Source organism: Phacochoerus africanus, chromosome X (assembly GCF_016906955.1).
Source record: "Phacochoerus africanus isolate WHEZ1 chromosome X, ROS_Pafr_v1, whole genome shotgun sequence".
NCBI lineage: Eukaryota > Metazoa > Chordata > Mammalia > Artiodactyla > Suidae > Phacochoerus > Phacochoerus africanus.
This window is the reverse complement of record NC_062560.1, coordinates 17,271,259-17,298,731: the sequence shown is the minus strand read 5'-3', so window position 1 is coordinate 17,298,731 and position 27,473 is coordinate 17,271,259. Positions and strand designations below refer to the sequence as shown.

At 36.7% G+C, this 27,473-nt stretch overlaps 1 protein-coding gene across 2 annotated transcripts in view; it reads right to left on the bottom strand.

Moving 5' to 3' along the window:
• The window catches only part of CDKL5 (cyclin dependent kinase like 5), a 211,845-nt gene that overhangs the window by 123,660 nt on the left and 60,712 nt on the right, over window positions 1–27,473 (bottom strand). For both annotated transcript variants that reach the window (XM_047764304.1, XM_047764305.1), the window contains exons 2-3: window positions 21,242–21,470; window positions 17,732–17,766 (exon numbers count right to left, since the gene is read on the bottom strand). In XM_047764304.1, the coding sequence (XP_047620260.1) occupies window positions 17,732–17,766; window positions 21,242–21,305 (99 nt within the window). In that variant the 5' untranslated portion in view covers window positions 21,306–21,470. The remainder of the gene's footprint in view (window positions 1–17,731; window positions 17,767–21,241; window positions 21,471–27,473) is intronic.

The following is a 27,473-nucleotide window of genomic DNA, read 5'->3' as shown; positions in this document are numbered from 1 at the left end:
TATATGCAGCGGGTGTGGCCCTACAAAAGACAAAAAAAAAAGAAAGAAAGAAAAGAAAGAATCCAACTAGGAACCATTAAGTTGCGGGTTCGATCCCCAGCCTCACTCAGTGGGTTAAGGATCTGGGGTTACCGTGAGCTGTGGTGTAGGTTTCAGACACGGCTCAGATCTGGCGTTGCTGTGGCTGTGGTGTAGGCCAACAGCAACAGCTCCGATTGGACCCCTAGCCTGAGAACCTCTATATGCAATGGGTGCAGCCCTAAAAAGACAAAAAAAGACCAGGAAAAAACAAAAAAAAACCTCTTAGAAATCTAGAAATAGAGAGAACGTCCTTAATGTACAAAAAACCTATAGAGAGAAACTGAATGCCTTCCCACTAACCTCAGGAATAAGATAAGAATGTCCTCTCTCACCACTTGGTTTTTTGGTTTTTTGTTGTTTTGGGTGGTTTTTTTGTTTTGTTTTTGTTTTTGTTTTTTTTTTTTTTTTGCTTTTTTATGGCTGCACCTGTGGCATATGGAAGTTCCCAGGCTAGGGGTCGAATCGGAGCTACAGCTGCTGGCCTATGCCACAGCCACAGCAACAGTGGATCTAAGCCACATCTGCAACCTAAACCACAGCTCACAGCAATGCTGGATCCTTAACCCACACAGCAAGGTTGGGGATCGAACCTGCAACCTCATGGATCCTATTTGGGTTTGTTAACTGCTGAGCCACAAAGGGAATTCCATCTCTCACCACTTGTATTCTAATACTGTGCTGGAAGTCACAACCAATACAATAAGACAAGTAAAGGAAACAAAATGTATACAGATTAGGAAATAACAAATAAACAGATGTTTTGTTCACAGATTACATGATTGATAATGAAGAAAGTCCCACAGAATTTAACAAAAGGGGGGAAGAAAAACCTGGAGCTAATAAGCAATTCTAGCAAGGTCACAGGATACAAGGCTAATATACAAAAGCTAATCACTTTCCCATATGCCAGAAATGAACAACTAGAATTTAAAAACAGCATTTACCCTACCATCAAAAGGAAAAAAAGAAGTACTTAGGTATAAATCTAACATAACAACTGTAAGATCTTTATGTGAAAAACTGCATAACTCTGTTAAAAGAAATCAAAAAAGATTCTATGTTCATCAAGTGGAAGTCATAATATTGTTAAGATATTAATTCTCAGCTTGATCTGCAGATTCAGTGTGATACCAATCCCAGCATGCTATTTTGTAGATATCAACAAATAGATTTTAAATACAGACTGGATTGGGACAAGATGGTGAAGTAGAAGGACTTAAGCTCACCCTCTGCCATGAAAACACCAAACTTACAATGAACCACTGAAAAACCATCAGTAAAACAGACTACAAACTACCAAAAAGATAATCTACACTCAAAGGCAAAGAAGCCACACTGAGACAGTAGGAGGGACGCTTTCACAAGGAGGGGCACAGAAGCACGAGAGGCTACAACCCTCTATCCTGCAAAAAGGAGACCAGGTGAAAAGCTATGCAAAATGACAAGGCAGAGGAATATAAGGCAGATAAAGGAACTAGACAAAACCCCAGAAAACAACTAAGTGAACTGGAAAATTAGCAGCCTCCATGAAAAAGACTTTAGAATAATGATGGTAAAGATGATCCAAGAGGCAAACATTGATAAATTAGAAGAAGAGTTGAGCAAAGAAATACAAGACTAAACAAGGAGAGATCCAAAATTCAATAACTGAAATAAAAAAATAACTAGAAGGAAGCAATAGCAGTTTACAGGAGGCAGAAGATCGAATAAGTGTGGTGGAAGACAGACTGGTGGAAATTACTGATGCAGAAAAGAATAAAGAAAAAAAGAATGAAAAGAAATTAAGAGAGTCTAATAGAACTCTAGGACAAGCTTAAATGCGCCAACATTCACATTATACGAGTGCCGGAAGAAGATAGAGAGAAAGGGCCAGAGAAAATATTTGAAGAGATGACAGCCAAAAACTTCCTTAACTGGATCACTCACTCAAATCCAGGAAGGACAATGAACACCATATAAACTAAACCCAAGAAAGAACACCCCAAGACACATATTAATCAAACTGGTCAAAATTAAAGGCAAAGAGAAAATACTGAAAGCAGCTAGGGAAAAGCAACAAATAACATACAAGGGAACCCCAATAAGGTTGTCAGCTGATTTTTCAGCAGAAACTGCACAGGCCAGAAGGGAATGGCATAATATACTTAAAGTAATGAAAGGAAAAAACCTCCAACCCAGATTACTCTACCTAGCAAGGCTCTCAGATATGAAGAATAAATCAAAAGCTTTACAGATAAGCAAAAGCTAAGAGAATTCAGCACCACTAAACCAGTTTTACAACAAATACTAAGGGAACTTTTATAGATGGATAAGAAAAGGCTACAACCAGAAGCAAGAAAATCACAAATGAGAAGGCTCACCAGTAAAGGCAAACATATAGTAAAGGCAGGAAATCATCCACACACAAATATGACATCAAAACCAGCAACTGTGAGAAGAGGTGAGTACAAATGCATGATACTGGAGATGCATCTGCAATTAAGAGACCAGCAACTCAAAACAATATTGCATATATATAGACTCCTATATGAAAACCTCATGGTAACTGCAAACCAAAAACCTGCAATAGATACACACACAACTAAGAAAAAGCAACCCATACACAACTCTAAAGACAGTCATCAAACTACAAAAGAAGAGAACAAAAGAAAAAAAAAGACCAACAAAAACAAATCCAAAACAATTATCAAAATAGCAATACGAGCTTATATCAATAATAATCTTAAATGTAAAAAGACTAAATGCTCCAATCAAAAGACACAAACTGGCTGAATGGATACAAAACAAGACCCATATATATGCTGTCTATAAGAGATACACTTTAGCTCTAAGGACACATACAAACTGAAAATGAGAGGACGGAAGAAAATACTCCATGCAAATGGAAATCGAAAGAAAGCCAGAATATCAATACTCATATCAGACAAAACAGATCTTAAAATAAAGACTGCTGTATATATGTATGTGACTGGGTCACTTTGCTGTACAGCAGAAAAGTGACAGAATACTGTAAACCAACTATAAGGGAAAAAATTAAAATCACTTAAAAAATAAATTTAAAAAAATGCATTTCTCAAAAAAAGGAATGTGACAAGAGACAAAGAAAGCCATTACATAATGATCAAAGGATCAATCCATGAAGATATAGCATTTCTCAAAAAAAGGAATGTGACAAGAGACAAAGAAAGCCATTACATAATGATCAAAGGATCAATCCATGAAGAAGATATAGCAATTATATATATATATATATATATATACCCACCCAACAATAGGAGCACCTCAATATATAAGGCAACTTGCTAACAACCTTAAAAGGAGAAATTGACAATAACACAGTAATAGTGGGGGACTTTAACACCCCATTTACAGTAATGGGCAGATCATCCAGACAGAAAATCAACAAAAAACACAGGCCTTAAATGATGCATTAGACCAGATGGAGTTAATAGATACTTACAGACTATTCAACCCCAAAGCAGCAGAATCTATATTCTTCTCATGCGTACATGGGACATTCTCTAGGATGGATCACATTCTGGGCCACAAATCAAGTTTCAGTAAATTAAAAAAAAAAAATTGAAATCATATCAAGCATCTTTCCCAACCACAACACTATAAGACTAGAAAGTAATAAGAAGAAAAAATTGCAGAAAACCCACAAACACGTGGAGACTAAACAATATGCTACTAAACAACCAATGGATCACTGAAAATATCAAAGAGGAAATTAAAAAATACCTAGAAGTGGAGTTCCCGTTGTGGCTCAGTGGTAATGAACCTGACTAGGATCCATAAGAATGCGGGTTCGGAGTTCCCATCGGAACTGAAATGAATCTGATTAGGAACCATGAGGTTGTGGGTTCAATCCCCGGCCTCGCTCAGTGGGTTAAGGATCCAGCATTGCCATGAGCTGTGGTGCAGGTTGCAGACATGGCTCGGATTTGGTGTTGCTGTGGCTCTGGTGTAGGCCGGCAGCAACAGCTCCGATTAGACCCCTAGCCTGGGAACCTCAATATGCTGTGGGTACAGCCCTAAAAAAGAACAAAAAGACAAAAAAAAAAAAAGAATGCGGGTTTGATGCCTGGCCTTGCTCAGTGAGTTAAGGATCTGGCACTGCTGTGAGTTGTGGTTTATGCCAGCAGCCACAGCTCAGATTCGACCCATAGCCTGGGAACTTCCATAGGCCACAGGTTCAGCCCTAAAAAGCAAAAAAAAAAAAAAAAACTAAGAGTAAATGAAAACAAAGACGCATCAATCCAAAACCTATGGGATGCAGCAAAAGCAGTTCTAAGAGGGAAGTTTACAGCAATACAAGTCCATCTCAGGAAACAAGACAAATCTCAAATAAACAACCTAATTTCCACCTAAAGCAACCAGAGAAAGAAGAACAAACAAAACCCAAAGGCAGCAGAAGGAAAAAAACCCACAAAGATCAGAGAAGAAATAAATGAAATAGAAACAAAGAAAACCATAGAAAAGACCAATGAAACTAAAAGCAGGTTCTTTGAAAAGATCAACAAAATTGATAAACCCTTAGCCAGACTCATCAAGAGAAAAAGAGAGGACTCAATAAAATCAGAAATGAGAAAGGAGATGTTGGAGTTCCCATTGTGGTGCAGTGGAAACAAATCCAACTAGGAACCATGAGGTTGCGGGTTCGATCCCTGGCCTCACTCAGTGGGTTAAGGATCAGGCATTGCAGTGACCTGCAGTATAGGTCGCAGACGCAGCTCTGATCCTGTGTTGCAGTGGCTGTGGATTAGGCTGGCAGCTGTCGCTCTGATTCGACCTCTATCCTGGGAACCTCCATATACCACGGGTGTGGCCTTAAAAAGCAAAAAAAAAAAAAAAAAAAAAAGTTACAACAGACATCACAGAAATACAAAAGAGACTGCTACAAGAAACTATATGCCAATAAAACAGACAAACTCGAAGAAATGGAGAAATTCTTAGAAAGGTACAATCTTCCATGACCAAACCAAGAAGAAATAAAAAAGATGAATGGACCAATCACAAGTACTGAAACTGAAACTGTGATTTAAAAACTTTCAACAAACAAAACTCCAGGACCAGATGGCTTCACAGCCAAATGTGATAAAAAATTTAGAGAAGAATTAACACCTATCCTTCTGAAAACATTCCAAAAAGGTTCAGAAGAAGGAATACTCCCAAACTCATCCATGAGGCCACCTCCACCCTAATACCAGTATCAGACAAGATACCATAAAAAAAGGAAATTACAGGCCAGTTATCACCGACGAACATAAAGCAAAAAATCCTCAGCAAAATACTAGCAAACTGAATGCAGCAATACATTAAAAGGATCATACACCATGATCAAGTGGGATTTATACCAGGGATGCAAGGATTTTTCAAAATCCACAAATCAATCAGTGTGATACACCACATTAACAAACTGAAGAATAAAAACCATATCATCCTCTCAAAAGATGCAAGAAAGCTTCTGACAAAATCCAAAACCCATTTCTGATAAAAACCCTCCACAAAATGGTCATAGAGGGAACCCACCTCAACATAATAAAGGCCATATATAACAAACCCACAGCTAACATCATTCTCAAGGGTGAAAAGCTGAGAGAATTCCTGCTAAGATCAGCAGTAAGACTGCTCTCGCCACTTCTATTCAATGTAATTTTGGAAGTCCTAGCCAGGGCAATCAAGAGAAGAAAAAAAGGAATCCAAGTTGAAAAGGAAGAAGTACAACTATCACTGTTTGCTGATGACATGAAACTGTACCTAGAAAATCCTAAAGATGCTACCAGAAGACTGTTAGAGCTCATCAATGAATTTGGTCAAGTTGCAGTATACAAAATAAATACACAGAAATAAACTGCATTTCTATATATTAACAATGAAAGATCAGAAAGAGAAATTAGAGAAACAATCCCATTTATCATCACATCAGAAAGAATAAAATACCTAGAAATAAATCTACCTAACAAGACAAAAGACCTGTCCTATGAAAACTATAAGACCCTGATCAAAGAAATCAAAGATGACATAAAGAGATGGAAAGATACACCAAGCTCTTGGATTGGAAGAATCAACATTGTCAAAATGACTATACTAACCAAGGCAATCTACAGATTCAATGCAATCCCTATCAAATTACCAATGGTGGAGTTTCCATAGTGGCTGAGTAGACTAGTATCCATGAGGATGCAGGTTTGATTCCTGGCTTTGCTCAGTGGGTTAAGAATCCAGTGTTGCCATGAGCTGTGGTGTAGATCACAGACATGGCTTAGAGCTGGCTTTTTGTGGCTGTGGTTTAGGTCAGCAGCTACAGCTCTGATTTGACACCTCCCCTGGGAACCTCCATATACTGCAGGTACAGCCCTAAAAAGACAAAAAAACAAAAACAAAACAAATTACCAATGATATTTCTCAGAGAACTAAAACAAAATATTTTAAAATTTGTATGGAAACACAAAATACCCTGAATGGCCAAAGCAATCCTGAGAAAGTAAAATGGAGCTGGAGAAATAAGCTCTCTGACTTCAGACTATACTAGAAAGCTACATCATCAAAAGAGTATGGTACTGACACAAAAACCAGACATATAGATCAATGGAACAGGATAGAAAGCCCAGGAAAAAAGTCCAAATGCTTATGGTCAATTAATCTATGACAAAGGAGGCAAGAATATACAATGCAGGAAGGACAGTCTCTTCAATAAGTGTTTCTGGGAAAACTGAACAGCTACATGCAAAAGAATGAAATCAGAACACTCTCTAACACAAGACAAAAAAATAAACTCAAAATGGATTAAAGACCTAAACATAAGGCCAGATACTATAAAACTCTTAGAGGAAAACATAGGCCAAACACCCTCTGACATAAACCACAGCAATATCTTCTCAGATCCACCTCCTAGAGTAATGACAATAAAAAACAAAAATAAACAAATGGGATCTAATTAAACTTAAAAGTTTTTGTACAGCAAGGGAAATCATGAACAAAACAAAAAGGCAACCCACAGAATGGGAGAAAATATTTGCACATGAAGCAGCTGACAAGGGATTAATCTCCAAATTATACAAACATCTCCTGCAGCTCAATTATCAAAAAAACAAACAACTCAATCAAAAAACAGGCAGAAGATCTAAATAGACATTTCTCCAAAGAAGACATAGAGATGGCCAAAAAACACATGAAAAGATGCTCAACATCACCAATTATTAGAGAAATGAAAATCAAAACTACTATGAGGTACCATCGTACACCAGCCAGAAAGGCCATCATCAAAAAGTATACAAATAATAAATGCTAGAAATGGTGTGGAGAAAAGGTAAGTCTCTTATACTGTTAGTGGGAATGTACATTGGTGTAACCACCATGGAAAACAGTTTGGAGGAATCTCAAAAAACTAAAAATAGAACTACCATACAATCCAGCAATCCCACTCCTGGGCATCTATCCAGAGCAAACCATCATTTGAAAAAATATATGCACCCAATGTTCATCGCAGCACTATATACAACAGCCAAGAAATGGAAGCAACCTAAATGTCCATCAAAAGAGGAATGGATAGAGAAGATGTGGTGTGTATGTCTATACATGTATGTGTGTGGGTGTGTGTGTGTGGGGGGGGTGATGGAATATTACTAAGCCATAGAAAGAACGAAATGTCATTTGCAACAACATGGATGGACCTAGAAACTATCAAACTATCATACTAAGTGAAGTCAGTCAGACAGTGAAAGACAAACATCATATGATATCACCTATATGTGACATCTGAAAAAAAAAAAGGATACAAGTAAACTTTGCAGAACAGAAACAGATGCACAAACTTTGAAAAACTTATGATTACCAAAGGGGACAGGTAGCAGGGTGGGAGGGATGAACTGGGGGTTTAGGTTTGGCATATGCACGTTGAAGTATCTGGAACTAATGGCCAAAGGGGACCTGCTGTATAGCACAGAGAACTCAACCCAGTATTCTGTGATAATCTATGTGGGGAAAAAAATCAGAGAGAATGGATATGTGTCTATGTATGACTGGGTCACTTTGTTGTACATCAGAAACTATCACAGCTTTGTAAATTAACCATAGTTCAATAAAACTTTTAAAAAACATAATATGGAAAAGCAAAAGACCCAGAATTGGAGGACTGATGCAACCTGGCTAAGATTACTATGATGCTACAGTAGTCAAGACAGCATGGTACTGGCGAAGAACAGACACGCAGATCAATGAAACAGAACACAGAACTCAAAGACTCAGCCCAAACACAGCTGATCTTTGATAAAGAAGCAGAGGCAACAGGCACAACATTGTAAATCAACTACACTTAAAAAAAAAAAAAAAAAGGCGGCGGCAGCAGCAGCAGCAGAGGTAAATCCAATGGAGAAAGAAATCCTAACAACAAATGGTTTGCCCAATCAAAAAATGGGCAAAAGACTTGAACAAACATTTTTCCAAAGATATACAAATAGCCAAGAGCACATGAAAAGATATCCAACATCACTAATCATTAATAAACATGCAAATCAAAACCACAATATCACACCACTTTACATCAATTAGGATACTTACAATAAATTTTAAAAAATAAATGTTGGCAAGGATGTGGAGAAACCGGAACCCTTTTACATTGCTGGCAGAAATTAGAATGGTGTAGCTACTACGAAAAACAGTTTTGTAATTCCTCACAAAAGTTAAACACAGAATCCCCATATTACATAGAATTTTTTACTTCTTAGTATATATCCCGAAAGAACTGAAAAAAGGGACTCAAACAAAACTTGACCACAAAAGTACATAGCAATTCTATTCACAATTATCAAAAGGTGAAAACAACCGAAATGTCTATCCACAGATAAATGTATAAACAAAATGGTATGTTATCCATATAAAAGAATATTATTCATCATAAAAAAGGAATGACGTAAGGATACAGGCTATGACATGGATGAACTTCAAAAACATTACACAAAGTAAAAGAAGTCACTTATATGAAGTGACATATAAAGAAGTCATTTATATGAAATACCAGAATAGATAAATCTATAGCAACAGAAAGTAGATTGGTGGTTGCCAGGGAGAGGGAGAGGGAGAAATAGGGAGTAAGCATTTAATGGGTATGGGGTTTTCTTGCAGGGTTATAAAAGTATTTTGGAACTTGATAGAGGTAGTGATTGTGCATTTGGAATGGACTAAATGCTGCTGAGTTGTACAGTTTAAAATGGTTGGTTTTGCATTACGTGAATTTTATCTCAAATTTTTTTTTTTTTTTTGGTCTTTTGTCTTTTTAGGTCCACACCCGTGGCATATGGAGGTTGCCAAGCTAGGAGTCCAATTGGAGCTGAAGCTGCTGGCCTACACCTCAGGCACAGTAATGCGGGATCCGAGCCGTGTCTGCAACCTATACTACAGCTCACGGCAATGCCAGATCCTTAATCCACTGAGCAAGGCCAGGGATCGAACCTGAGTCCTCATGGATGCTAGTTTGCTAACCGCTGAGCCAAGACAGGAACTCTCTCAATTTTTAAAAAAATGTCACAACACTGTAAAGTCAATGATATGCAAAAAAAAAAAAAAAAAGTTCCTTCTGTGGCTCAGCGGGAACGAATCTGACTAGCATCCATGAGGATGAGGGATCCATCCCTGGCGTCACTGAGTGGATTAAAGATCTGACATTGTCGTGAGCTGCAGTGTAGGTGGCAGACAAGGCTTGGATCTGGCATTGCTGTGGCTGTGGCACAGGCCAGCGGCTACAGATCCGATTCCACCCCTAGCCTGGGAACCTCCATATGCTGAGGGTGCAGCCCTAAAAAGCAAAAAAAAAAAAAAAAAAAAAAAGATACGCCAATCAAAAAAGTTAAAAAAAGGAAACTGGGCCTGTGTGGCTTAATTCCTGGCTCTACCACCTACTAACTTGTATGGCTTTCAAGAAGTTAACCTACTTGAGGAGTTCCCATTGTGGCGCAGCAGTTAATGAATCCGACTAGGAACCATGAGGTTGCGGTTCCATCCCTGGCCTTGCTCAGCGGGTTAACGATCTGGCGTTGCCCTGAGCTGTGGTGTAGGTTGCAGACGTGGCTCGGATCCCGGGTTGCTATGGCTGTGGCATAGGCCGGTGGCTATGGCTCTGATTCGACCCCTAGCCTGGGAATCTCCATATGCCGTGGGAGCGGCCCTAGAAAAGACAAAAAAAAGTTAACCTATTTGAGTATCAGCTTCCCCCACGTAAAAGCAAAGTAAATCTTTCTGTTATAGCTGTTACGAGGATCTAAACAGTAATGAAAATGAAGCACCTGTTACAGCTGTTATGAGGATCTAAGAATAATGAAAATAAAGCACCTAGGATCTAAAGAGTAATGAAAATAATGCCTGGGAGTTAAGAGATAGTTGAAACAGAGATTATTACCATTGCTTCTTAACTCAATTTCTCTGGTATGGACACCTGAATTATAATATGAACATATCTGAAGATTTTTTGTCTTCAAAGAATTTTACTCTTCATATTTGTGAGAATGTCCTTCTCTTGAACTAATTTTATGTGGTCTCAGTGAAGACTGTTTTCTTCTCTGTATTCATCTTTGGATGAAAAGAGAGCTGCTCAGGCCAGTGATGGAACACAGTCAGTGTGCATAGATTGTTATGTGTCCCTGTGTGCCCAGTTCCTTGCAAAGTCCACTTGTCCATTCTGATAGTTGATTGTGAAAGAGGTAACCAATACAAAATTTCCTACTCAACCATCCAAAGGATTTATCCAAGTCCAGCTCAAGGATAATGTAACTTCCAGTGCAAGTCTCACACTTTATTAACTATTCTTCAGGCTCCAAGAGCACCAAGGGCAATGAGACAAAGAGAAATTGACAGTGTTGGTCCACTGAGGTCACTGTGCTGTTTCAACTATATTCTCCTAGTTGGGGCTTGCTCAGCATTAGAATTCAGCAAGCTTTCTCTGTTAAGGGCCACTAAATAAGTATTTTAGGCTTTGTATGTCATATAGTCTCTGTTGCAACTATTCAACTCTGTCATTTTAGAGCAAAAGCATCCATTAAAATATATAAATGAATGAGTATGGCTATGTTTGACTAAACTTTATTCATAAAATAAGTGGGGGCCACATTTAGCCTACAGGAAGTAGTTTGCCAACTGGAGATCTACACTGCCAGGGTGGCTCTCCTGCCCATTAGAATAGGGCGGTCTTAAAGGAAATGACCTGGGCCACATGGATCAAGTTTCAGCTGTAGCACTGACAGTTCTACAATCCACCAAAACTGCACCTAGGATTCTGGGCCCTCTGACATTCAGGTAAACAAAGCCTCTCATATACTACCATTCTCATTCAGCTGGCATCACTAACAGTGGTACTTTCTAATTCCATTCCCATCTTTGTGGTAGTGCTCTTATGGGGTTCTGGGAAATGCTTATTTCTTTTTTTCTTTTTTCTTCATAACTAACATAAGCTTTTTCCTAAGCAGGCTTTAATGGAATATTTACTGGAAAAAAAAAAATTGGGAAAGTTTTACACCATCATTTCATTTCAACTGCAACTGTCTCTCAAATTTACCTCTCCCAAACTGTGTTTTAAGCTTTCTGACAGAAAGAAAACATGATCTTATATTTGTTAATTTATGCACGCTAGACTAAACCCCTCAAAAACAGGAATTATATCGTACTGATTTTTGCAGAGCCAGTGCCTTAGCTGAATGCCTGATATTTTGTAGGCACTCAACAGATTTTTCTTAAACATATTTGGTGGATTTTGGCTTTCTAATACCATTCCTTGAACACAGTGCTTTAAGTACAGAAGGTAGAAAGATTTTTAATTTGATTTCAAATTAAAATGCTTTAACGGGAGAAATAGCAAAAAAAAAAATGCTTTAACGTAGAAAACAAACCTTCTGCATAGGCAATACATGAACTACTAATGAAACTAGTTCTAATATGACTATTATCTTATCTCATTTACTAAATAAAACAAACAAAACACACTAAATTCAGATTAGGACAATGAGGGTAAAGGCAACGAGGAAACCTACTAAAGCCCCAAAATTCTTCTAGTTCTTCAAATGCCAGAAATTTTGCACACGACAGCAAGAACTACTATCTTATTTTTATTTAAACAAGGAAGAATGACAAAATAATTAATCCCACATATTCAGCTTCTCATTGTTGACTTATCTCTTTGAGTTTTAAAAATTCAATTTAGTTTTAGGTTTATTTATTTATTTATTTTTTTGTCTTTTTTTTTTAGCTATTTCTTGGGCCTTTCCCGCGGCATATGGAGGTTCCCAGGCTAGGGGTCCAATCGGAGCTGTAGCCGCCGGCCTACGCCAGAGCCACAGCAACGCGGGATCCGAGCCGCGTCTGCAACCTACACCACAGCTCACGGCAACGCCGGATCCTTAACCCACTGAGCAAGGGCAGGGACTGAACCCGCAACCTCATGGTTCCTGGTCGGATTCGTTAACCACTGCGCCACAACAGGAACTCCCAGTTTTAGGTTTTACATGTTAAAATTAAAGAAAAACATTTGTTTTATTTACTGTGGGAAAAAAAACTTAAAATGTGAGTTTACTCTGTTCAAGCAGAAAATAACTGTGTGGTTTTAGAATGCTACTATAAATAATCTGTTAAGTTGATGATGGTTCATTGACTTTTCCTTAAATATCTTATTAAAGTAGTTTGGTTTAAAAAAAAAAAAGTTACCCAATCATTCAGCTTTTTGGTGGAAAAACAAAGTTAATCAGAAGAAGAAAAATGAAATCACAATTCAAAAATATATACTCCTTGCTAAAAATGAAGCCTTACAGCAAAAGAAAAAGTTGTGAATATTAAGTAATATATTAAGTAATAACAAATGGCCAAATAATGCCTTTTAGTAGGGGAAAATATGGACATTCCTGACCAGAAAATATTTAATCCAATCTATTTTTCCTACCACTCTCCATCTCAATTTCTTTTTTCTCTCAAGAGAAAAAAAAAAATGACACAATCCAGATCTTCTCTACCTACTCTCTCCTTAACCTCTTGCACTTGGGCACTAATGTATTATTTGACGTAGAGAAGTTATTAACAAGTGGCATCAAAGGAAGTTCCCTTGTGGCGTGGGTTCAATCCCTAGCTAAGGAACTTCTGCATGCCATGGGCATAGGCAATAAATACATAAACAAATAGATAAATAAACAAATGGCAGTGTTATATGAAATGGATTTTCTCACCTTTCAATCTCTATCATCATAGATCTTTTTACGGATTTTTACACTATTAGTGAATACCATTTTTAAAAAATCTTCCTTGCTTCTAAGATTGCTTCCATGCTCCCTCTCCTTTCAGCATGATCATTTTAAATACGCCTTTCAATCTGCTCTATATTCCCTCTTGGAAGGTTCGTATCATCTCACAGTTCCAACTCAGGCTCAAGATAGCTATTTCTGGAGTCAGACCCAAGCCTGGTTTTGCTACTTATCAGCTGCATAATCTTGGCCCTGTCAAGACAACCTTTCTCTGACTCTGCTTCCTCATCTGTAAAATGGGGATGAGAGTAGGGTTCTTGTAGAGATTAAATGTAAACCATATAACAGACTGCCTAGCACATGGTAGATGCTCAACATGTGGTATTTACTAATTACAGGTTTGGTATTCTGCTGACATTTTATTCTTTATTACAAAAGCCAAACTCATTCTCTCTCCCTCCAAACTTATACATATCCTTGATAAGCCTTCCAGTCAAACAAATGATACCAACGCTTTTCCACTTTACCACAAATCCTTGGGATCATCTTTAATCCCTCCACAGGGAACCTGCCACTCTACAAGAGCTCTCTACAATGTCCTATTTCGGGTTTTGTAATTTAAGTCAACTTTATCATTTACCTAATACTTACAGGCTGTGCCCCAATATTGGGCTGTTCACAGCTTTGTTCAGAGCTATTCAAGAGCATACGTTACCTACTACTTCAAAACAAACAAAAACTTCTCCTAAGTCAACCTCAGCCACAGGAAAGGAATTACATGAATCAGCACTTCTTTGTTCTAGGTTCAGTTAGCATCCATCTCCAACCTCTCTCTATCCAGTTCAATTAGTATCAATTTCCAGCTCTCTCTGTCCTCTCTCTTGCCTCAAGTTCTAATGGCATCTCCCTATTTCGATTCCATTCCATTCTCCCTATTTTGTTGTGAGGATGACCTTTTTTGGGCTCCTGTGAAGAACCATGTGCTGTAAAACATGCCTCTCCTCTGACAGGCACTTCAAAGCAGACATGTACGTAAAAAGATTATCAGCAATGCATATCTGTAGGGTAAAGGTTCAAGCCAGAATTTTTTCCAAATGAGTAGTCGTAAAGCCCCATAAATAGCTGAACAGCCATTGCTAAGTTTTCATATACATGCCAATATGTATATGTACCTTTAACAATCAACAGAAGCTGGCAAAAAGAGAGTACAGTTACGTTTTTCTTTTTTAACTGGGCAGCATGTATTTCAGTAAATTAAGACACATGATCTTTGGCCTGGAATAGCCCAACACTGTGCTATGTTCCCCAAAAAATAAGATATATCTGTTTATAAACATGACCTCTAAATCGCTTACAATGGGACGCAGATTAAAACAGTGACTTTTTTTCATACTTGTTCAAAGACACAATATGGTAGGAATTTTATTTAATTATATGTACGATCACAGCCAACCTTCTCAAAAAGAGGTCAAATTTATGCATAAGTGATCGCACACATATCTTTGCATAAGAAATCACAACAGACCTGATTTATACATTTCTATAGGCATTTTATTAAAATTTTAAAAAGTATGCAAAATATATGGGCATGAGCACCTTACATGTAATGGACACAAAAGGGAGGGTTATACCCACTTTTTTCTTCTTTTTTACAGCTACTCTTGCAGCATACAGAAGCTCCCAGGCTAGGGGTAGAATCGGAGCTACAGCTGCCAGCCTACACCGCAGCTGTGGCAATACAGGATCCGAGCCACATCTGCTATCTACGCCAGGGCTTGCGACAACACTGTATCCTTAAACCACTGAGCTAGGTCAGGGATCAAACCAGCATCCTCAAGGGTACTGTGTTGGTTCTTAACTCACTGAGCCACAATGGCAACTCCATCCATTTCTGACTATAATATGAGATTTTATAGCAATCCAATCATTTGATCCTAAAGGTCAAAGGGTAAATCTTAGAAGCCTCAAATTCTCTAATTTTGGATAGTGGGATAAAGATTTGAAGGACTGATTCTAGCTGAAAAAAGGATATACTGTAACAAGCCTAATGACTAAACAGCTGCAAATTCTAGAAAGAATCCTCTATTATTCCTAGTTAGGCACTAATTTATGCTTCAAATTTTCCATCCAGTGGTACCTTCTTAAGTGCATGAAAGGAAAAAGCAACAATACTTAGAGAGCTGGCCGGTCTGTGAGTCTCTCATTTAGTGAAGGGCAGTAAAAAGAGATAGGCTTTCAGACGCATCCTCACATGCAGCAATCTTGCAGGTTATTTTTGAAATGATCTATTCTTTTATCTCTTCAAGACAGGCCATAAGGCATACGAGGTCAAGAAACCTATGGTTTATTCATCCTTATAACTCAAGGTGCCCTGCAAATGGCCACTAGGAATCAGAGTTCATATTCAAAGTAGAAATGTCTGTTTTCATTCACTGATTCAGGGCTCATCTTGCTGGCACTAATAGTGTGCATTACGACAATGTTTTAACAAACAAGTAAACTAGACACATGGAAAGACAGAAACAACATATTCAACTAATAAAACTTATTTTTACATAAAATGCAAGAGAACTTAGATAAGGTCAAAAGAAAGTATAGGGGAGAAGGTTGCAAGAAGAAATGTGACAAAAACTGAGAGAAAATACTACTGGAAGATCTGCCATAATATATCAGAAATCCCTGGGTTTTAAAATTCAGGGATTAAAACTAAGAACTGAAGCTTCCATTTGCTATGCTGTATAAACAAAGCCATAGTACAAAAGGGGGTATTATGTTCATGAAAGAGTCAAATTTAACTTAGACACTACCGACATATTTCCTATGAGTGGAATCTACCCAGGATTTTTTTTTTTTTTTTTTTTTTAGGTCTGCAGGTGCAGCATATGGAAGTTCCCAGGCTAGGAGTCAAATTGGAGCTGCAGCTGCCAGCCTCTGCCACAGCCACAGCCACACCAGATCCGAGCCGCATTTGTAACCTACACCACAGCTCACAGCAATGCCAGATCCTTAACCTACTGACTGGGGCCAGGGATAAAAGCTGCATTCTCATGGATACTAGTTGGGCTTGTTTCCACTGAGCCACAATGGGAACTCCAGAATTTTATCTTTTTAAAACTTCATAAACTTATTTTAACTCAAGTAACCTCCTTTAATAGCATTCATTAGAGAGCTTGCATTTGTTTAATTTGAAACTGCAGTGATATTTCTTAATGAGGTATTCAAGGTGCTAAATTTATTTTTATTGTATTTATTATTTGAAGTTCTTAATCATCCTGAATCAAGAGCCAGTAGTATTCAAATGATTTTTTTTTTGAGGATTTACTGGCAGAGATCTTCAGATAACTACTACTACCATGAAATAATTCAAATACCCAAATTCAAGAATAATAGAAAATTCTTTGGATTAAAGTAAGAGATTTGTGATCTAAAGCCCAAAATACATCAAATGTCATGAAGACTTAAATTTAAAATGTAAGTAATATTTTATACAATAGGAAAGAAAAAGCAAACACAAAAATTACATCATCCTTACGTATGTGTGTGTAATGTTGTTATACATACATATATGTTATGACAGATTTGAGACTTTATATTAGATGGCTTAGGCTAAATTGCTATGCTCATCTCAGACACAAATTATATCATTATAAAATACCACAAAAAAACATTAAACCTTGGTCTTAACAAATTATACACAAAATAGAATTAGGCCAGATATTAATATTCAGACTAGGTACACCAAAATAGAAAAGTATTTAACTTAATGTTTGATATTGTTACAGCGTCACCAACTGCCATCTTAAAGGTAGCCTCTGAGTAAAACATGCTTGACAATGAGCAACAGCTGTGGAAACCTGAAATAACTTCCCTGAATAACTGGTGATTATCATCATAATCAAATAATCTATATAAGATACATTTCAAGGCTGTTCAAGACTGATCAACTACAGTGAATAATCATACACTATTACACCAAGCCCTATTTCATAACCAAACACCTATTCACTACCCTTCAAAATCTGGATTCTGACCCAACAAGCCATCAAAGTTATTGGGTCAACATGAAAAATACTGTCTGAATGAAACTCCTCCTTGCCCTTAAGTACTTGAACATAAATTAAATCTGTCACTACGCTGACTTCTTCTTTACCACCTTTTCTCTTTTCTCATTAAGCAGCTTTTCACCTATACATAGGTCAGTTGCAAAAAATAGCTCCTGACTGTAAAGAACTAAGGATCACCTAATCACGATAAAGCTTGTCCAAACAGTAGTCTCCCTTTTCTGGGTTGACATATTAATTCTATTTCATTAAGCATCATCATCATCATAACCAGACAGTTTTAATTATATGCCCACATGCACAGAAGACTACATTAGTTTCAAAACAGTTAAACATATATAGATATTTTCCTTTTAAAAACCATGCACTTGCCTTGTGTCTGCATTTAAGTACAACTCCATAGGCTCCTATAATTAAAAAAAAAAAAAAGAAGAATTAGCGGCACATATACAAATTATAGCTCTTAGGGAAATCAAGTTCTATTATATTGACATTGATGATCAGCATATAGCATAACAATGATTCCTAAAATGACAATATCCTGCAGTGATAATGCAATGAGCCACAAAAAGAATGTGTTTATTGCATATTTTTTATAAGCCAGGAGTATAAGCAACCCATTTTCCCCAACAAGTACCCATTTTTACTTCTTCATTTTTTTGCTTTTTAGGGCTGCACCCATGGCACATGGAAGTTCCCAGGCTAGGGGTAGAATCGGAGCTGTAGCCAGCAGCCTACACCACAGCCACAGGAATGCGGGATCCGAGCCGCGTCTGCGACCTACACCACAGCTCACGGCAACATGGGATCCTTAACCCACTGATCGAGGCCAGGGATCAAACCTGCATCCTTGTGGATACTAGTCCGGATTCGTTTGCACTGTGCCACAACAGGAACTCCCAAGTACATATTTTTAATTGCTTCTTTTTTTAAAAGAAAATTTCACTTGAGACATTTTATTTTTATTTTACTTTTTCGGGCCGTACCTGCAGCATATGGAGGTTCCCCGGCTAGGGGTCGAATTGGAGCTGTACCTGCCGGCCTACACCACAGCCACAGCAATGGAGGGTCTGAGTTACGTCTGCGACCTACACCATGGCTCACAGTAACTCTGGATCCTTAACCCACTGAGCAAGGCCAGGGATCGAACCTGCATCCTCATGGATGCTAGTCAAGATTCATTAGCCGCTAGGCCATGATGGAAGCTCCCACTTGAGACATTTTAAAATTTAAGTTCAAATATTTCAAGAGAAAATATCTGGACATAAGAACTTTAAGAGTAAATTAAAATTAACTCAAAAGATTCTAGGGAATTCAAAATTTAAGAGCTAACATTTTCCCAAAGGTAGGCTCAAGCACAGAGCCTATCAAATATGTTCTCTTGTCCTAGGAGACATTTAATTCTTCTAGGATACTGGAATGTCTTTTCTGACTAGCAAAAGAGTACAGGCTTCATCTCAGCACTCCAATTAATAACCAGTAGGAGCTGTGCTATATTTTTACCATAAACACTCAGTTCAATGGCACCAGCACAAGTAGTCCAAGGATCTCTGGCCATTTACAGCTAAGCACTCCCACTTTCTTTGCTATTTCAAATGAGACGCATTACTCCCTTTTAGATTATTTATCCTATTAACTAGCCAATAAAAGACATAGAGGCAGAACAAACAGTTGAGAACAAGATACCCAGGAAACTAAGGCTAAAGTTATAAATGTGAAAAATCTAATTATGGGAATCAAAATGATTAGTAAAGTTCATAGAAATGTCAAGAACATTAACATTAACAGATAGGCAAAGCCTGCGTTTATCTATGAGAAGAGGACTTCAGAGAGAAGAAATTGGGAAATTTGTCTCCAATAGAGTCTGGGGAACTAGAAGAAGTCTCCTTCACTTGGTAGAGACGGATAAATCTCATTATCATAATTAAGATGGAACCAGCCATTATAGCCATACAACTCATCTCCACAACCACCAGGCAATCATCCAGTCCTCATGTGACTGTCCATGCTAGTTTTTCTGTGGGGTGAAAAATGCACTGCTTAGGATACAGGGATGTAGAGTTAGCTTGACAGTTTCTAATTTCCTTAATGTGTATGTATTTTATAGCCAAAAAGCATCTGAGGTAGTTTACAAAGGAAAAAACAAAACAAAACAAACATATAGCAATGATGGTTCTGACTACAACTTAAACTGACATATTCTGATTTATATAGCAGTCTATTAGTATAGTTTAAGATTAATTTTAGTTTTAGTTAATCTAAGTCAATCCCTGAGAAGATGATCACCTATGGATATATTAAGAAAAACAAGGTTATGATTCAGGAAAACTTAGGCACAGAATCCGGAACATTCTAACCCCATTATATCCTAAGAGTTGACCTTCTCCAGTTTTGTTTTGCAAAAACAAAAATAAGAAATAATAAAGAAGGCAGGTATTATAATATTAACAGTATATAAGGCATTGAAAATAAATTTTATTGACATAATTAATATAAATGAAAAAGAGGAAAAGGAGTTGACTAGTAAAGGAGGAAGGATCCATTCTTTCTATATGGTTTCAAACTTCAGACCCTGAAGTAAACACCCAACGATTAGACAATATTTTAATTCATTCTATTTATTTAAAAAGAATTTAACTTAATGTTAAAATCCAGAACAATTATGCTATAAGTACATTTTAAAATCTTTTTAAATTCAAAATTTGAAAATTCTGAAATACAAATTTTTTGTAGTACTTTAAAGATATAAATGCAAAGAAACCATAATCACTTACGCTGTTAACAGAATTATTTTCCAAAATCTCTACATAAAGTTTCCTTTAAATCAAGAGCAAAAATTACTAAGAAGGAAAATCAGGGAGTTCCCATCGTGGCTCAGTGGTTAACGAATCCGACTAGGAACCATGAAGCTGTGAGTTCTTTCCCTGGCCTCGCTCAGTGGGTTAAGGATCCAGCGTTGCCGTGAGCTGTGGTGCTCGGATCCCGTGTTGCTGTGGCTCTGGCGTAGGCCGGAGGCTACAGCTCCGATTCGACCCCTAGCCTGGGAACCTCCATATGCTGCGGGTGCAGCCCTAGAAAAGGAAAAAAAAAAAAAAAAATATATATATATATATATATATACACACACACACACAAAAATATATATTTGTTGAATGAATATAAGAAAATGTCCACAGAGGAATGGATATGTTATATGTATAACCAATTCACTTTGCTGTACGCCTGAATTAACCCAACTTTATAATTCAACTATATTCCAATTAAAAAAAATTTTTTTTAAATCAGGAAGACCTATGAAAAATGAATTACCATATTTCATCAAATTGATGATGTCACTGATTATACACATTATTTTACGTACTACTAGGAAAGAATATGTTCTGCCAATTAAACTATAACATGCTACTGATTTTAACATCCTTATAGCAGAGATATTAAAATATGACCAAATTGTGTGGCTCAAATTTATAAAATATGATTTGTTATTCTCAAAAACAATTAGAAGTTATTTGTTCATTAATTTACCATGTATTGAGTAAAATTTAACTTATACAAATTTTAAGTTATTCAAAATAAGCCTAGCTGATACAAAAATTAAATGTAACCAAAAAATTGCAGACTAAAGAAACTATGATTGCTAATGAAAAGAATGAAATAAAGGCCGCCTTAGGAAATTCCGATTTCTCAAACTTTAAAGGGTTTTTAAATTAACTTTTAATTAGAGAATAAGACCCAAATAGTTTAATTTTATTTTTAATATTTTATTCTTAGGCACATTATGTGAATTGATACAGGTTAAGTTAATAGAATCTGAATTAATAACTTTTCTGGAGGTAGGTATAATCATATGTTATTCAAAAACTCAAGGAATGCTAAACTTACCTTCACCTACAACCCCAAGGATCTCAAATTTATTCATCACATTACCAATGTTAGGAATCTTCATGAAGACAAACTCCCCTTTTGATGCAGGCCACAGAACATGGCATCAAAATAGAACTTCTAAGAAAGTGGAGCAGTAAGTAGAACAAAAATTGTCCAAAGGAAGAATTCTCACAAGTTGGCAGGAACGTTCACATATTTGTTCTAACGTGAGGTATTAAATGATCCCCTGAAAGAACAAACACAATTAAAAACCATTAAGTTTTCTATCTCAGTACTCTAATAACCTATCCAATCTTTTTGTACAGTTGTTTTAAAACCATGTTAATGTTTCATATACTAAGAAAAAAAAAAAGAATAACGGGAGGGAAGAATCCAAAATGGAACACAAATTTTAAAATGTACCTAACTGTATTTGAAATGAGTAACAAAACTACACTTAAGGAAGCCGGGGGCGAGGTGGGGGGGATATTAACTCCAGTCAACTTTTGAAAAACAGTATTTTAACTACAAACTCTTCTTGAGCTAAATACAAAAATATATACATAAACAAATTCTATACTTAGATATTTGCTTTTATAAAGATATATGAAACTTCTTTTGTATATTCTACGATTGAACAAATAAGTAAATATCCTGTGGATAATGCTGTTTGGTCTCATTCTCATAAAAGAAGGTTATAAATATGAAAAGGGGGAGGAGTTCCCATCGTGGCTCAGTGGTTAACGAATCTGACTAGGAACCATGAGATTGCGGGTTCGATCCCTGGCCTTGCTCAGAGGGTTAAGGATCCGGCATTGCCGTGAGCTGTGGTGTAGGTTGCAGACGTGGCTCGGATCTTGTGTTGCTGTGGCTGTGGCGTAGGCGGGTGGCTACGGCTCCGATTCAACCCCTAGCCTGGGAACCTCCATATGCCGCGGGAGCAGCTCTAGAAAAGACAAAAAAAACAATGCTCTTGTTTTAAGAAATGACAACAAAATGGGTAAAGATGGTCAAAAGATACAAACTTCCAGCTATAAAATAAGTCCTAGGGATGTAATGTACAGCATGGTGACTATAATTAATAACGCTATATTATATTTTTGAAAGTTGCTAAGAGTGTAAATCTTGAAAGTTCTCATCACAAAGGAAAAAATGCGTAGCTATGCGTGTTGATGAATGTTAACTAGACTTAACTGTGGTGATCATTTCACATTATATACAAATACAGAATTTTTATGTTGTACACTTGAAAACAATATTACATATCAATTATATTTTGATTAAATAAATAAGGCACAGTCTATAATGTCTAGAGTAAGTCAGTCTAATAAAAAGCTTAACCAGAAAAAGAAGAGAAAGAACACTATAAGCTAAAGTTTGCAATTTAAACCATTCAAAAAAAAAATATGTATGTCTATATGGAGGAAGAGAGAAAAAGATAGAAAATGATAAAACAAATATGATAAAATGTTAACATTTGGGGAATCTGGGTCAAGGGTCTATAAAATAGGAAATTCTTTATACCATCTTTGCAACTTTTTCTCTAAATCTGGAATTATATTGAAATAAGTTCTTTTGTTTCAAAAAACCTATCCTATCTTTAACAAAAATAACAGCTGTAGCGACATAAAATATTGGTTTAAAAGGAAGAAATAAAATTTTCTTTGTTAGGTGAAATTTGAAACTTTAAAAAAATATGAGTAATCCATGTGGTGTGGATAAGTACTGACATGAAAAATGTGTCCTTTTGTACACTAATGGTAGGAATGTAAACTTTCTAAAGAGCAATATCCCATAATTGAATGCTTTTTAAACACTCATATCTTGATAAAAATATCTGATGAAAACCTAAACATCATTCTTAAATGTGGAATATTCAGATACAATCATTTAGATACATACAAAAAAAAAATCATTGATACAATATTATTATCTAACCTGTAGCTTTTTTTTTTTTTTTTGGCTCTTTTTGTCTTTTCTAGAGCCACACCCATGGCATATGGAGGTTCCCAGGCTAGGGGTCGAATCAGAGCTGTAGCCACCAACCTACACCACAGCCACAGCAATTCAGGATCCAAGCCACACCTGCGACCTACGTCACAGCTCAGGGCAACGCTGGATCCTTAACTCACTGAGCGAGGCCAGGGATCGAACCCGCAATCTCATGGTTCCTAGTCAGATTCACTAACCAATGGGCCATGACGGGAACTCCTAACCTGTAGACATTTAAATTTTACCTTTTACCCTTTATAGAAAAAAATTTTTTTCCTGGGAGTTTCTGTTGTGGCTCAGAAGTTTTACTATTAATACATATTAATATTATTATTAAACATTATCCTGGTGGGTTTGAGACAGTTCAATAAAATAAGAAAAATACATAGGACTGGAAAGGGCGAAATATAATTGAATTTATAGACATTATTGTCTACATAGAAAATTCAAAGGAATTTACAAATTATCAGAATTATAAGTGTTAACAAGATAGCTAAATATAAGCTCAATATACAAATACAATTTTATTTGTAAATATCAGTAAGAAACAAAATATAATTTTAAAAAATCATATTTACAATAACAACCAAAAGGCACTAGGATTTAACATAAAAGATACTCAAGACCTCTATTCAAATATAATATATACCTAAACATATATATCACACATATATGTGTATATGTACATATATACACACATATACATAAACTTTATTTGAAGGCATTAAAGATGACCTATTATCGATGAAGTTATCTCGGTTTTAAGGCTAAGAAAATTCAATACTATAAGGATATCAATTATCTCCATATTAACATATACAGTCAATGCAATTCCAATTAGAATCCCAAAGAGGGTTTTCTGGTGATTTAGGCTGATTCTATAATATGTATGGAAAAGCAGAATTCCAAGGACAGTCAACACCCTCCTAAGAAAAGTAAGATGGCTCAGTCTTAAAGGGAGGCTCAGGCAAGATGCTGTCAAATATACTGAGGGTTAGAACTGAGATACAGAAATGGAGATAAGGTGGTCTTGGCACAGAGACAGACAAATTAGCTGGCTGGAAGTAATGTGAGAGCCCAGAAGTAGACCGTACCTTTTTTTTTTTTTTTTTTTTTGGCTGTGCCACAGCATGTGGAAGTTCCCAGGCCAGGCAGGGATCAAACCAGAGCCACAGCAGTGACACCACCAAATCTTTCACCACTAGGTGACCAGGGAACCCCCAGAAAGAGAACATACTTAGATATCCCCACAGTGTCAAGTCACTTCCACGACACTTCCCTGCTCAAAACCCTCCACTGGCCTCCCTTATCATTAAGAGTGCAAGTCAAAGTCCACATTAGCGACCAGGCCTAAATCTCTTTTCCGCTGATGTCATCTCTTACTATTCTCTCCCTTGGATTGCTCCACTCCAGCCACACTGACCTCCTTTCAGCTCAGTATATAACAAAGTCACAGCTGCCCCAATACTAATAAATACAGTAAACACTAACATAAAATACAGTAAATCTGACCATTTACTTTTAAGTCAGATTCTTATTGCCTGGTTTTTCATTCAATATTTACCAAAAAAAAAAAAAAATGTTTTTGCAAAAAGACAAAAGAAAGTAAACACCTACACTTACTTTAGAAAATAACTTTAATTCAGTGGAATCACAAATTTGTGAAGGATGACTGGGATAGAGAAAATGATGTCACAATTTCAATAGAAAGAAATATTTGTTCTACCCATCCATTTATTAAATAAATAATTACTAACTGCCTAACATGTTTCAGGGAACGAGTAAAAAAGACACAGAGATAGTGGTGAACAAGACAGGCAAGAGGCAAGATCCTTGCGCTCATGGAGCTTCACTTCAGTGAGGGAGGAAAAAATACAAGATGATTATCAGATACTGGTACATGTATGAAGGGAGAAAAATGGAATGATTCCTGAGTCAGAGAGCTCTAAGAAGGAGACATTTAAGGTGAAATATCAGTAACAAGAAGAAGCTAGCCATATAAAGAGCTAAGTCAGTCACATTCCAGGTAAAAGATGCTCAGTGTTTCTGAGAATAAATCACTTTCATTTTCCATGACTGATTTGGAAGAACACTCGGGAAACATTTAAATATTCCACTGTCAATAATGGTACAGCTCATTTCAAGGAAACTAGAGATAAAAGTTAAATCATTCCTGCTAAGAAGACTCAGCACCCCCAAAAGTTCTGTATGTAAGTATATACAAAGAACATTTGGTCCCACCTATTTTCTGTGGAAATCAAAACTGAGTAATGCAAACTGCGAATCATTTTAAATGTGTGAGTAAATATATAGTATAGGTGTCAAGAACAGTCTTTTAACGACTTGTATTCATAATGAGAAAAAAATTTTATGCCAAAATGGATTTAACTACAATTTTATGTGAATAACACTGACTAATTTTTAAGGCATTAAAAACACAGATATTTCAGCTTTAAGTAACTAAATAACTTGGATGGAATGTCCCTTTGAGGGCAAATACAAACGCTGGAGGAAATACTTTTTAAAGAACAGCCTAAAAATCCTCAAAGACTTAACAAAATTGTGAAGAATTACCTGGATGAAATCAAGGCAAAAGAAGAGAACCAAGAGAAGCAACTCAAACCACCCAAAGCTGTTTTAGGCCACAGGCACTTGAAGGAAGATTCAGAAAAATTGGGAGAGAAAAAGACTTGTTCTTAAAACCCTTCTGAATCCAGGGGCAAGAAAGTCAAAGGCAAAAGTGTTTCAAAAGGAAGAAGTACAATAAGAGACCATTCAATTTGAGGCTGAAACTCCGAAGAGCTAGACTCCAAGGATAAAGGAAGCCAGAAAGAAATCAGTCCCTGGACAGACCTGAATTATAGCATTATGTCACCTGCGTGACCTAAATAAACCTCTAAGTGTACCTTGGATTGAGGTGGTCCCACATTTACATTGTTAGTGCCAACGCTTGTCTGGTTGAAAGAGGTGGTGGCAGCAGTGGCAGTGGGCAGCGGGCGGGGGGGTTGCCTCTAGGCCTCATAATATTGCTACAGATAATTTGTTTACATTGTGCAGTAAGATAACCAGGTATACAAAGTAATAAGATACCAAAAACAAGAATAGAAATGACCAAAACAGAAAATGACCCAAGAAAGACTCATAATATCAGAATTAATCAGAAATAGCCTACAAAACAACTATAGGGCTGAATTATTAAAAATCCAAGGGTTAAACATTTTGATAGAACTCAAAGGTCTAAAAGGCAGAAGAACAAAGTGGAAAAATAAATTACAATTTTAAAACTGGAAACTAGAATACCAGCAAGGGAACTCAATAGACAGTATGAAGAGAAAAGTTAGATATGTAAGAGCTTAAACATATTTCTTAAACTTGAACAAATGAAAATATATAAAGTATAGTAAAGAACTACAAAATATCTTGTTTTCCCCAAGCACACACACAACATCTACAAAAGCACCACTCAACTAGGCCATAATGCAATTCGAAGCAAACTACGAGGATTTTGGTTTCAGTATCTTCTTTCTCTCTCCACAATCCAAGTATGCAAGAAATCAGTCAGAAAAGAAATAACTAGGAAATATACATATGTTCAGAAATTAAAAATATATTAAGTAATCCGTAAGTAAAAGAAGAAATCAGAACAAACATTTAAAAACAATAAAAATACAAATACAAATTCAATGTGAAGATGCTAAAACAATGCTTAGAGAGGGAACTGAAAGCCTCATATATGCATATATCACAAAATAGAAAAGAATAAACTAAGCATCAACCTCAAGAGGTTTAAAAAAAATAACAGGAGTTCTCATCGTGCATTGGGTTGGGGATTCGGCACTGTCATTGCAGGGGGCTTGGGTCACTGCTTTGGCACATCCCTGGCCTGGAAACTTCCACATGTGATAGGTGCAGCCGGGGGAAAAAAAAAACAAAACCAGCAAAATAAATCCAAAGAAAATATAAAGAAATAAGAGCAGGAACTCATGAAATAGAAAACACACAAATACTAAAGAGATAAAAAGAGTGAGCTAGATCTCAGAAATTAACTTTGAAACTAATCAAGGGCAGAAGAAAACTCAGCCCAGTCAACACAGAGATTTCAAGCACTACACGGCTACCCTGAGCAGAGAACCAGCCGCATTCGACCAGACTTCTGACCTACAGAACTGTGAGCTAATATATGGGCGCTGTTTTAAGTCACTAAGCTTGTGGTAATTCATTACAAACAACAGAAAACTAATAAAACAGTATCATTTCA